The sequence below is a fragment of the Perissodus microlepis genome, chromosome 1 (genome assembly GCF_051167445.1).
Source record: "Perissodus microlepis isolate ML-2025 ecotype Zambia chromosome 1, ASM5116744v1, whole genome shotgun sequence".
Lineage (NCBI taxonomy): Eukaryota > Metazoa > Chordata > Actinopteri > Cichliformes > Cichlidae > Perissodus > Perissodus microlepis.
Genome location: NC_140461.1, coordinates 21,760,077 through 21,772,150, shown reverse-complemented (window position 1 = coordinate 21,772,150; position 12,074 = coordinate 21,760,077). Strand labels below are relative to the sequence as shown.

General features: G+C 43.0%; 1 protein-coding gene across 13 annotated transcripts in view; it reads right to left on the bottom strand.

Moving 5' to 3' along the window:
* The window catches only part of tjp1a (tight junction protein 1a), a 103,680-nt gene that overhangs the window by 3,683 nt on the left and 87,923 nt on the right, over positions 1 to 12,074 (bottom strand). For 4 of the 13 annotated variants that reach the window (XM_084935182.1, XM_084935199.1, XM_084935253.1 and 1 more), the window contains 12 exons: positions 11,689 to 11,899; positions 10,986 to 11,086; positions 10,553 to 10,903; positions 9,331 to 9,579; positions 7,307 to 8,125; positions 7,098 to 7,180; positions 6,791 to 6,970; positions 6,569 to 6,675; positions 6,192 to 6,451; positions 5,720 to 5,868; positions 5,414 to 5,634; positions 3,715 to 3,858 (listed from right to left, as the gene is read on the bottom strand). In XM_084935182.1, the coding sequence (XP_084791308.1) occupies positions 3,715 to 3,858; positions 5,414 to 5,634; positions 5,720 to 5,868; positions 6,192 to 6,451; positions 6,569 to 6,675; positions 6,791 to 6,970; positions 7,098 to 7,180; positions 7,307 to 8,125; positions 9,331 to 9,579; positions 10,553 to 10,903; positions 10,986 to 11,086; positions 11,689 to 11,899 (2,875 nt within the window). The remainder of the gene's footprint in view (positions 1 to 3,714; positions 3,859 to 5,413; positions 5,635 to 5,719; positions 5,869 to 6,191; positions 6,452 to 6,568; positions 6,676 to 6,790; positions 6,971 to 7,097; positions 7,181 to 7,306; positions 8,126 to 9,330; positions 9,580 to 10,552; positions 10,904 to 10,985; positions 11,087 to 11,688; positions 11,900 to 12,074) is intronic. The other 9 variants (XM_084935226.1, XM_084935285.1, XM_084935190.1 and 6 more) reach the window with 6 other exon arrangements.

The following is a 12,074-nucleotide window of genomic DNA, read 5'->3' as shown; positions in this document are numbered from 1 at the left end:
GATTGGTAAAGGGCAGAGAGCTCCAGTCCGACTCAGACGCCAGCAAGGTGGAGGTGGAGTACTGGTTTGGGCTGGTATCATCAAAGATGAGCTTGTGGGGCCTTTTCGGGTTGAGGATGGAGTCAAGCTCAACTCCCAGTCCTACTGCCAGTTTCTGGAAGACACCTTCTTCAAGCAGTGGTACAGGAAGAAGTCTGCATCCTTCAAGAAAAACATGATTTTCATGCAGGACAGTGCTCCATCACACGCGTCCAAGTACTCCACAGCGTGGCTGGCAAGAAAGGGTATAAAAGAAGAAAAACTAATGACATGGCCTCCTTGTTCACCTGATCTGGACCCCATTGAGAACCTGTGGTCCATCATCAAATGTGAGATTTACAAGGAGGGAAAACAGTACACCTCTCTGAACAGTGTCTGGGAGGCTGTGGTTGCTGCTGCACGCAATGTTGATGGTGAACAGATCAAAACACTGACAGAATCCATGGATGGCAGGCTTTTGAGTGTCCTTGCAAAGAAAGGTGGCTATATTGGTCGCTGATTTGTTTTTGTTTTGTTTTTGAATGTCAGAAATGTATATTTGTGAATGTGGAGATGTTATATTGGTTTCACTGGTAAAAATAAATAATTGAAATGGGTATATATTTGTTTTTTGTTAAGTTGCCTAATAATTATGCACAGTAATAGTCACCTGCACACACAGATATCCCCCTAAAATAGCTAAAACTAAAAACAAACTAAAAACTACTTCCAAAAACATTCAGCTTTGATATTAATGAGTTTTTTGGGTTCATTGAGAACATGGTTGTTGTTCAATAATAAAATTATTCCTCAAAAATACAACTTGCCTAATAATTCTGCACTCCCTGTAATCTCCATAGGGATGTTCTTACATCCAAAAGAAGCAGAAATGAGTAAAAACACATATTTTGTATAGAAGAAGGGGAGGGCTTAATCTAAAGACTCGGCGCCAGGGAAGAGATTAAAGCGAAGATAACCACGTCTTCTGCTCAGGTAAATTAAAAGCAGCACTTATAACTCAGATGAAAGCCTTAATTGAAAGTTTGTTTACTGTGGGCAGGCTGTGGCTCTGAAGGTATAGCATGATGCAACTAATTCCCAGTGGTCAGACCAGCACTTACATGGCCGCTCACTGTCACAGACGTGCGAGCTATAGTTCGAGCAGCTGTGTGTAAAGTGCTCTGAATAACAGTACCGACTGAGGCTCAGGTGTAGAGCTTATGTGTGCAGAGTCGACACCTGTTTGCCTTTTTTCTGAGAGCTGTTAACATGCCTCACCAACATTTATCTTTCCTTTTTAGTCCAAACAGAACACAAAAACATTAATTTCGATGAACTCATTGGCCGCTTGTCAGCTCTGCACTTGAGCTGACTGCTTATGTGCTCGACATAAGCACAAAACAAGCTTTCAATTCTGTCCTTCAGTTATCGCCATGTTCTTTCACACGCGCTTCACAGAGCGCCTGTAGCTTAGACACTAATAAAGTCTGTCTGCAAGTAATTCTTGATGTTCATGATAATTGCAATACATTAAATTTTATCCTACGGAAGGCAGAGAGCCAAAATGCCGACCTTTAAAACTTCAAATAAAAAACTGCATTTGAGTTATGAGTTCCGGGCTTTCGCCTCCTTCCTTTGATGCTAGTATGTGACCTTACAAGAATAGCCGCCAACTTTCTTCCAATGTGGAAGTCACAAATCTCATATCCAGTTGTCAGAAACTATTTTGTGGCGGCGCATGTATGATAAAGCAGTTTTAAAAAGAAAACTCAGCTTTAAATTGCATAGAATAGAAAATATCAACTGAAAGTGACACCTGAGAGCAGAAATCTGACATTTTACTTACAGATGACAAAAAAAACCCTGTCAAAACAGTCGATTAAGTTTCTGTTAATCGGTCATTTCACCCTCACTGTATCCTTAATAAACATATATTAACAAATACATTACAGGTGTATCCTAAAATGTGTGAAAGGAGGTCCCCGTTTTGTTTGTAATGAGCAAGAACTACAAACAAAACAGTCGCTTATCAAAGTACAGCATCGTAGCTTCATCTCACTCTCTGGTCACCGATGGGATCAACCCTTCAAATATACTACGATGCCAAACTTCTGCTTTTTATTAGAAACAACAAACAAATTCTTCTACAGAGCAAAACTGCATCACACTGGCTGTAATGTAAGTATTTAAACAGAGCAGAGATAAAGGACGCAACAAGAAGCAGAGACTTGCAAACGGGTGAAAAAAAAGAAAAAGAAAAAAAAGAGAGAAGCACAAAGCAAAGTGCGAAGAAAACCACAGAAGGGTACAGGAGGAGGCCGGAGAGTGGCCTTGCTTTACAATAAGAGGATTACGACGCAGCCCGATAATCCGCCCACAATTCAGCAGCACAACAGAGTGAGCTGACATCTCATTCAGCCTTCCATGTCTCATCCTTAAAATGAGGCTAATTAACAGCTAATCCTGACCACTGCCAAAATGACCACTGTTTTTGAAGATGGGATATGGGAAGGACAGTATGAAGAAAAGGCTAATTTAGCTGCTTCCCTCATATGTGTTCAGCTCTCATTTTTCTTTGTATACAGATGTTTAACCTGGGTTCGAACTCTGGGTCTTTCTTGGTTACTTTGCTCAGTTACTTTATAGATTAAATGAAAACCAGTTTGAAGAGGTTTGTTTTTATTTGTCTACAGTACAGTACAAATATAGAATTTAGTATTCAGAAATAATCTCCTTTGTGCTTTTACTTGTACTTTGACAGTGTAGTGTATATCCTGCTTTATATAACTCAAATATGAAAAGAAAAGGACCTGCAGCGACACATTTGAACTAAACTAAGTCCTGCGTCACACTGCAGGCCCTCTAATTCTGCAGTCTGCGTATGTTTAATTTGTAATTGTAGCTAAATTTTTTGGAGCTATGTAGCAGAGTGACACTAGCTATAAACTGATAAGAGTGCCGAACTCTTCCAGTAAGTCTGGAAGAATTCTTAGCATGAAGATTCAATTTCTCACCACCTGAAAGCTGCCTTCAAATAGGAACACTTTGAAAAATGAGAGCTAAATTTAGAAAGCTACAGCCTGACATCATAGCAACATGTCTCTGTGTTTTTTTAATTTTTATGCAGGATAATGACAGAAGTTATCGTTTATGACAGCGTCCCAGTTTCCAGAAGATCTGTGAAAGCTGTTTGTTCTTCAGGTCGGGATTGGGCGGCTATGTGAAAAATATGAATCTGAGCACAGAAGCATGCATTACAGAGTAATTACACCTCATGAAGTTCAATTATAGTGCGGCCAAGAATCCAGTGCATGCATGTTAAATGGAAAAGAAAAAATGAGAGGAGCTTGTTAAGATGATTGAGAGGAAGCAAGAGGGAAATGCTGAAGTTTCAGCATGTGAAATGAATAAACCAGTGGTACAGTGTAAGAGACTGTGGGTTAGTCAGTAAAAATAAAGGAAATGAATCGACTTGAAGCCAGAATTATGAAATAAGGTGGATTTTCCCCCCTACATTGATTCTCAAACATCGTGTCATACATCATCTGGTTGATTCTCTTTGAGAGTTGGATGTTTGATAAAGAGAAGAATCAAAACTAGGGGTAAAAGCTGATTAAAAACAGTGACCCCAAAACCCTCAGTTTGTCACACAGCCAGCCCAAACGACCCCAGAAGAACAGAGAGAGCACAGCATACCCGACGAGGAGTCGGAGGATTTTAGAGCAAAAGACCAACCATCAGGGGTCATTGACGCACAGTGAGGTAAGCGTAGCTCCACAGGCTTCAGGAACTTTAGGCCGTGAGGTCCACACATCACCAGAGGGCTGAGCAGAGTCTCTCCTGCAAATACAAACACACAGCAGGGTTAAACATTCTGTCACAAACCCACACAGGTATAAAATGTCCTTTTAGCCTAAAGCTTTTGTTGGCTTTTCGTTTCTAGGCATATGAGATTATTTGGATTGGGTTTCATGACAATCTATATAATAAAACAATTTATTGAATCATCATTTTGTTTTGAGATGAAACTGAACTAATAAATGCTCATTTACGTATTTCATCCACCCAACAGCCATTCAATCAATACAACACCCAAGCAATAGCATCAAATAAGGGATCAGAGTCTTTTAATGATCCTGGCCAATCAGCTGAATGCTGCGTTTGTGGCGATTCAAACAGGAAAGCTGCAGAGTGCCATCTGGTGGACAAACTGTGCACAATCAGCACTCATAACATGGTTGAAGGGGGTTTCTCCCGTCTCCTCTTTACTTTAACTAAATGCCAATACTTACAGATCGACAAAATAGTCACCAATAATATCGACCTGCCAATAAATTGGTCAGACTCTAACAATGTGGATGATAATGGCTGCAACAAAGGGATAAAAATCTTTGTGACAGCGGGAGAACCAGCTGTAGACATTTTCAGCAGTCTTCCTTTTTCACACGTAGCATCGGCAGAAAATTGTGGCTTTTATGTTGTACTAGTTCTAATAACATATTTTACTCCAACTTCTTCATTTGCTACTGAAACAGCACCAGCATCACTGCTTTTTAAAACAAAACTGATTACAATATTTGCCTCTGATTATTCTCTACCAGCTCCTGAGGGAATTATCTGTCTGCTTAGCTGCTGAATTCTTCTCCATGTTCACCACTAAGTCACCGTCTGCCAGCAGTTTGAGGCTGAGCAGGTAGCGTGCAATGGGTTTTTACAGATGGTTCACTAAAAACAGCTGCCTGCTGAGTGAAGTCTCACTGTAAAGCTAAAAGCAGCTGCAGTTTCAGATTCTCTGAATGTGCATCACTAAAAAGTGAACCATTCTACACTGTCACATATTTCCACATAATCACTGATCACACTGATCTAAGAATATAAAGTCTGCCTCTACCATCCAGTCAACCTGCAGAGCTTACATCCATTTCTGTCCAGATTCATATAAATAATGGAGTGAAGACCTTGAGGCAATTTCATAAAACTAAGGTATCTATTGATTTGTGTGGGTACAGTGAATTACTGTGTTACAAGGACTGATCTAAAGCTTCATTACATGGTGGAATGGGATCTTCTTAAGCTCAAAAAGCAGTGACAGACTCCACAGGAATGAAAGTTTCACCTCTTCATTTTTTTCATCAATGGGGAGGGCAATAAAGAAACTACCCTACCATTCAATTCAATAAAAAACTGGACTGGACTCATAACAGCCTCATCAGGGAGAGACAGAACAGACTGTTCTTTCAGAGGATACTCAGAATCATTCCTTTTGTTATGGCGTTGATCAGTAAGATGGATATATGGCGGTACATATGGACAGCAGAAGAACAAAAAGCCTCCAAAACAAAAACAAAAAATACATTTTGTTTTCTTTCTTCCTCCATTTTTTTTAACATCTTACCTTTCTCCTTGTCGAGTGGCGGCAGAATGCTGTTGTCTCGACAGACCTTGAAGTAAATCTCTTGCTCCACGCCGTCGGGGATGGCACCCTGCGGGATAATGATGCTGACACCTGTCTCGATGGAGCTCAGAACGCCACCGTTAGAGTTGAAGATACCACGAGCTGTTGCCACCACAGTGTGACCTTCGTCTTCATCTTCATCATCCTCTAGGGCACTGGGGCTGGGAGACAAACGGCTTTAGTGTCACACTGTTATATTTAATAATAAACCTTTACCTTTAAATTTACTCAGACATAGCTTCCTACCTCACAGGGATGGCCTTGGGCATGGCGTTTACGTTGTTCTGCTGGTATTTGGATCGGGGGTCCGTTGTGCGTGTGAAAGTGTCCAGGCCACTGTCTTGGTCTGTGTTATGGGGCTGTGGGGGTACCTGAGGCTTTACCGGACTCGAGCTCTGTTACAGATGCAAGAGGTTTAAATGAGACACTTTATTCATTTAAACATTTTAGAAATGTTAGCATATGCCACCAACATTTCAGAAAAACCTGTTGATCATTAAATTTGAAAAAACACTGGAAACTTTTCTTTACGTTTTAAAAACTGTATTACCCTGTTCATGATTTTAATGTGACACGAAGGCTGACAGCCGAGGTTACATTAAGAGCGCCATCCGGTTATTTGACTTTGATTCAAACACACATTGATTTTAAAGCTTGCAACCTCCCCTGCACCATCATATATTTGACTCTGTGAGACCTCGGGCCAAAATCGGTTTACCTTGGGAGCACTCTCAGGCTTGTCATTGGACAGGAGGTTGTGGTTGAATTTAGGACTGTCGAACTTGCGCGAAAAAGGCTTGGCAGAGGTGGTGTAGGGCTTGGGCGCAAAGCGGTTGTAGGTGGATGTGGGCAAACCCCCAGTGCTAGTGACCGTCTTTGGAGGCTGTTCACTGGTGCCATTGACTGGAGACTTCTCAGGGAAACTCTTGTGAGGAAGAAAGTTGGTCTGGACCGTGTCCTCTCGAGCAGGAGGCTTGGCTGTAGAAGAGCAACGCACATCAGCCAAAAAAAGCTCTACAGTACAGTACACAAGTGTATTTCCCCTTTGATCGCGATCTTATATGAGATAAAAATCCTGACTACAGTCAATTTTACCATCAGGTGAGGGCTTGGGCAGTATGGCCGGTGGCACAGCTGGTGTCACTTGGGGAACTGGTTCATATTTTTTCTCCAGTGGACTTGGTTTCTCCACTGAGTCCATCCTACATTACAAAATGAAAAGCATAAGTTAGATAAATGGTTTTTTAAATATAAAAAACATTAAGGAAAAGAAAAGAAAGACACAAATATGGAAATAATAGGGAAAGTGAGAATCACCTGGGGAAACTGTGGCTGGACTGTGCTTGTGGTTGGGGTTTATTGGAGCCAACCTGCAGTCTGTCAAAGTAAGACAACTGTTTCCTGTAGTAGTCCTCATCCTCATCAGGGTCATAATGGTTGGAGCGCACGATGTCATCGGATCCCTTGGACTGAGGCTTCTGAGGCTCTGGCCCTCTGCTGGTGTAACAACACAGTCCAGAAGGTAAAACACATGGCAGAAGTTAGAGCAAAGCAGATGAAAAGGAGTTTACAATACAGAGCCAAAATTAAACTGAGACATTTTGAACAGCAACTATAGGCTTACCTAAAGGTCTTCTCTTGATCCAGGTTGCTCAGAGAATTTGCTTTAGGGATTACTCCACCAGCTTTCAAGGGCAAATCTGCAGCCTGAAGCAGGAAAAGCAATGAAATTTATCAAAGAGATAAAACAAATGTTTTCTTCTTCTAAGCTGCTAATTTCCTAAAAGTTGAAAGTAACTTGAAGAATTGGAAACTCGTATCATGCCAGTTTACCTTATTCCCAAATGAATCCCCGGCATCTCTGGCTCGGTCCACGGACACAGAGCGTTTGTTCTCAAACATTTTGACCCTCGTCAGTACTGACTGAGGCCGCATAGCTGGATCTTCCTCCTGCTGCTCATCTCTTGCAGGTGCAGCTTTTGGAACATCAGCAGGTGAAGGTGAGGGAGTCTCGACTTTATGAAGGGTGGGGCTAGATTCAGAGTTCACGGGAGCAGGATCGTACTGCTGAGGTTTGTAGCCTTTCTGCTGCGATGCTGGTCCCTGGTTATAGGCCGGCCGCTGGGCAGCGGGTTCTGGTGAGCGGGCAGCTGAGGGGTATGTGCTCAGGTGAGAATTTGGGTCATAGTGCAATTCAGACGGCTGAGGGGGAGGTGGAAGATCATCGTAACGGACAGGTGCTGAAACTGTCGGTTTGCCGTAGCGAGGTCGTCCGTCAAATCCCTGCTGAGGTGGCGGCTCGTCGTAGCGCAGTGGAGGGGTGTAATGAGAGTCGGGGCCCTCGCCGTAAGGAGGACGGGGATCGTAGGCCTGGGTGTTGGCAGTAGAGAACGGCTGGTTGTAGGGGTTCCACGGTTGCTGGTCGTAGTGAGGCACGCTGTTGTCATAGCTCTCATAGTTACGGTACTTTGGTTCCTGGTAGCCAGCGCCGACACCACTGCTGCTGATGTCATACCGACTGGGTGGGTGGTCGTAATCTCTGTACGGCTGCTCGTCAGGGTGATAACCCTGCTGAGGGTTGTACGTCACAGGCTTCATGCCGTGACCACCTCTGCCTATGTTGTCTGTGCTGTACGGATCCTTCTGAAACATCTACCGAAGAAATACACAACAAAAAAAGGAGGTTAACAACGTCACAGGTTCCAACATATACAGCAAAGATGTGAATTATGTGAAATGGAAAACTGGACACACGCAGACTAAAGAAAAAACAAATCTGCAAAATGAATTGCAGAAGACAAAACGAGAAGGGAAAGACCTGAAATAGAGAAACTGAGAGGGAGGAGTTACTAGTCAGATAATATATTAGATTTAACAGAAATTGCAGCACAGCCAAATACTCCAGCTTAAAAAAATAATTTAAAAAATTGCAGTGTACCACAGAAACATAAACAGAGTTTAAATAAAGAAAGAATAAAGTTTTTGAAATGCGCAACAAAACAATGGGATTCATTTTTCTCACCTTCACTAAAAAAAAATGAAAATAAAATTACAAAATTAAGCGCGTATAACGCTTAATTAAAACTCCTTTCACTAATTAGAAAAATTATTTCTGGTTGCTTCAGGCATGACGTGCCGATCTGTAGTAAACAAATGGGAACGAAAAAAATGTCACCCACTGTCTTGGTGCAGTCGCAAAACAACATAAACAGTATTTAAGGACCAAAGCACATACTCCTTTTACAGAAGCACATTTAAAAACCCTGACATTTAAGAAGTAACCATTAATTCTCCATCAACATCTAAACACTGTTTCTGTTAAAGGTTATCATGGCCAAATGTTTTGTCCTCATAGATACATGCAGGACAGGAGGAAGATAAAGTTTCAGGAAAATGAATGGCTACTTTTACAAAGAAACAATCCATTCAGTCTGCACTGATAAACACAGCCCAAAGAGATCTGCTGCTATTGGTTAACAGAGGCAAACGCAATGTAGCCATGCAAAGAATATAAGCAACAGTCAGAGCTGCAGGATATCCACTGCTCTTCTACACGTAGGCCTATCAGCGCAGCCATCACCCTTCAAGCCCACTGTTGTTTACCAGCATCTGCACACACACATTTGCACCCCCACACCACACACACACACATACACACACACATCTGTCTCTTCTGGGCAGCACTGTGGTCAGCAGACATGCAGGGCAGAAGAAAAGAGAGGAAACGTGGCAGCAAGAGGAAGATAGGAGGACAGGCAGCAGTAGCAGCAGCACAGAAGTTCAGCCAGGTCAGACCGAGCTGAGCCGAGCCGAGCCAGGCCGGGTCACGGAGCATCCAGTGACGATCAGATGGATACCTTTGGTTCTGAACTGTCCAGTCCAGACTGTAGAGGTTCTGGCGAGATGCTCTGAGGTGCTACCTCAGGTGTGGGCCTTCTAAGTGAGCCAGCCTCTGGGATGGGGCTTGACTGGCTGTAGGGAGGTGCAGGAGACTCAGAGCTCAGAGCCCCTACAGTTTTTACAGTAACGTCGACAGCAGGGGGCATTGTCTCAGCCTTGGGCTCAGGCTGCTGGGAGATGCTAGGGACAGCAGCGGCCTCTGCTTTCTGTGAAGTGGTTCAAAAATGTTTAATAACATGCGCTGACACACTGTGGTGAAGTACAAGTGTTTCTACCTTCTCAGCCCCCACCCCCACAGTGGTCTGCTCTTTGTTTACCCCTACAGTTTACATTGATACAAACAGCCTATCACTCGCCGCCGTATTTAACAGTAGCTACAGATCAACCAATAGCAAGTGAGGGTTAGGAATTAGCAGCAGGACAAGTTTTCAAGGTTAGGTGATACTAACTCGAGTTTAATTCTATGGTTACAATACAGTAAGTCGTTTTCTCCCTTTTCATGTTCATTAACACATCATGAGACGACAAATGCTTAGACTGTAATATCACAACTACCAATAGAGTAGTGATAAATACATTTCACAGGTACACTGGATTAACACTGGCATTTCCAACATGCACATAATACTTTCTGGTGTCATATTGTCACAGTCCCAATCATAGGTAGAACAAAGGCAGGAAGTGCACATAGGTGAATACTGATACAGACACTTAGACAGACAGAAGTGGGGTTTTTTGGTTCTTTTTTCCCCTCACTCAGTGACATTAGTAATAGTCACACTAATAAGACAGCTTGTGGTAATACAGAGTGCAAGAGTAATAGTAAAGGTATGAAGTCTTCTCCTCTTCAAAATTAAAAAAACAAACAAAAAAAAAAAAACACACGCCCACAAATATCAGTCAAACACACACATAGAGGCAAATAGGTAAATAAATACTATAATAAATAAAGATATATATTTCTTTATAGTTGCATATATATTATATATATATATATGTATTATGATAAATACCTGACCACAAAAGTTTTCACTTTCCCGTTGATATTGTTTTATAACAGTTAATAGATTAACTGCAAATACAAAAAAAGTGACTTCAATAGCGCCTCCAGAAAACCCTTCTAACGCACACCGCGTCCTCCAGACAACAGGGGAGACGTACAGGTCTCAGAAACGCTACCTGCTGCGGCGCTGGTGCCTTGAAACCGGCCGGGTCGATGCGGTTCAGGGGGTCCGGCTGCACTGTGTGCGGGTAGCTGACATAGCCAGGGGGCTCTTGGATGACAGGCGGGTCCTCACGGACAGGCTCGGAGGACCGTGTGATGGCAGGCTCCGTGGGTGGACCCACGTCATCGTTCAGCGTTTCATCCAGCTCCTGGTCGGTGTAGGCTCCTCCCTCTGTGTCTGTGTCCTCATAATCGGAGGTGTGGCGGCTGTCGGTGCTGTACATGGAATACTCACTGCCTGGCGCCGACAGGTAGGAAAGGCGGTCGTCATGGATGTCCAGGTCATCGTCGCCAATTCCATCAGCCTGTGAAATAAAGAATACAATGAGAAGGGGACTGAGATAAGAGAAATCTCATCAATATCGTGTATGTGTGCGCATGTCTTACCTTGCCCTCTGAAACCCACACCAGCTGGTTTTGCTGCTGCTGGATTATTTCTTTCAGTGCTCCAAACCAACCATCGTTCATGCTGTTCAAGTTAATGGTTGCTGAAGGCAGAAAGAGGGAGGGCCAAAAATGAAACTCTCCACTCACACAATTATTTTAAAAAACAAAAAAACCCATTTGTATCACTTATACCTAGAAATTAAGTTTTGCACGCTGGAGCAATATGACTCTGGACTAGAAACTAAACGACAGTCATTTTCTCCACTGGTGACCCAGTATGTATGCTGTTACAGATCAATAACCAGATAAACATCCGGATTTTAAAAAGAGGCACAGTTGCACGATAATGTTAAGAAAGATGATTTATGAGAAGAATGTGTGTTTAAGCCTGAATGGAAGCTGATGGCAATGCTCTCTCGGCCCACTCGGTTTATCTTCAACAGATGCTCCTCAAACATGGTTAGAGCACATCCTTTGACAGGGAGACTGCACGCTGAGAAAGAGGCCTGGGGGCACACTTGTGAGGACTTTAACAGAACAGGGTCAGGCACAACAAGTGCGCTGTTGCGACAGCAGCCGGCACTGCAGCTCTCACTTGTCAACTGTGTGAAATTCGTCTTTGCTCCCTGTGAAATCTCCCACTTAAACCCTCCACCCCTCCCGCCCTGTGGATGAACCCTTTTATTCCTTCCACTGGACTCACTGGTGAAGAGGTGGTGGTTGTTCTTTCTTAACTTGAGGGCTCGATCATAAAGCTTTCTTGCGCTCTTCCTAGACTCGGGGCAGAGCCGTGTCCTCATGTTCTTGATGCCCTGCTTGGTGTCCGGGTTGAGAAACACCACAATTGGATACCACTGAGCGTAGTTCAGTCGGTCCACTGCATTCGGGGTTATATCCAGCACCGCATGCTTGTCCTTCAGGTACAGACAACAAATAAAAACAAAAAACACGCTTTATAAATGTGATTATTTGCCATTTAAGGACTGAGTCTCCATAAAGTAGAATTTTGTGAACCATCTTTTCCACTATTCACATACAGGCAATCTTGAGTTTAGCACATTACTTTGGGTAATGTATAATTTCCTTGAG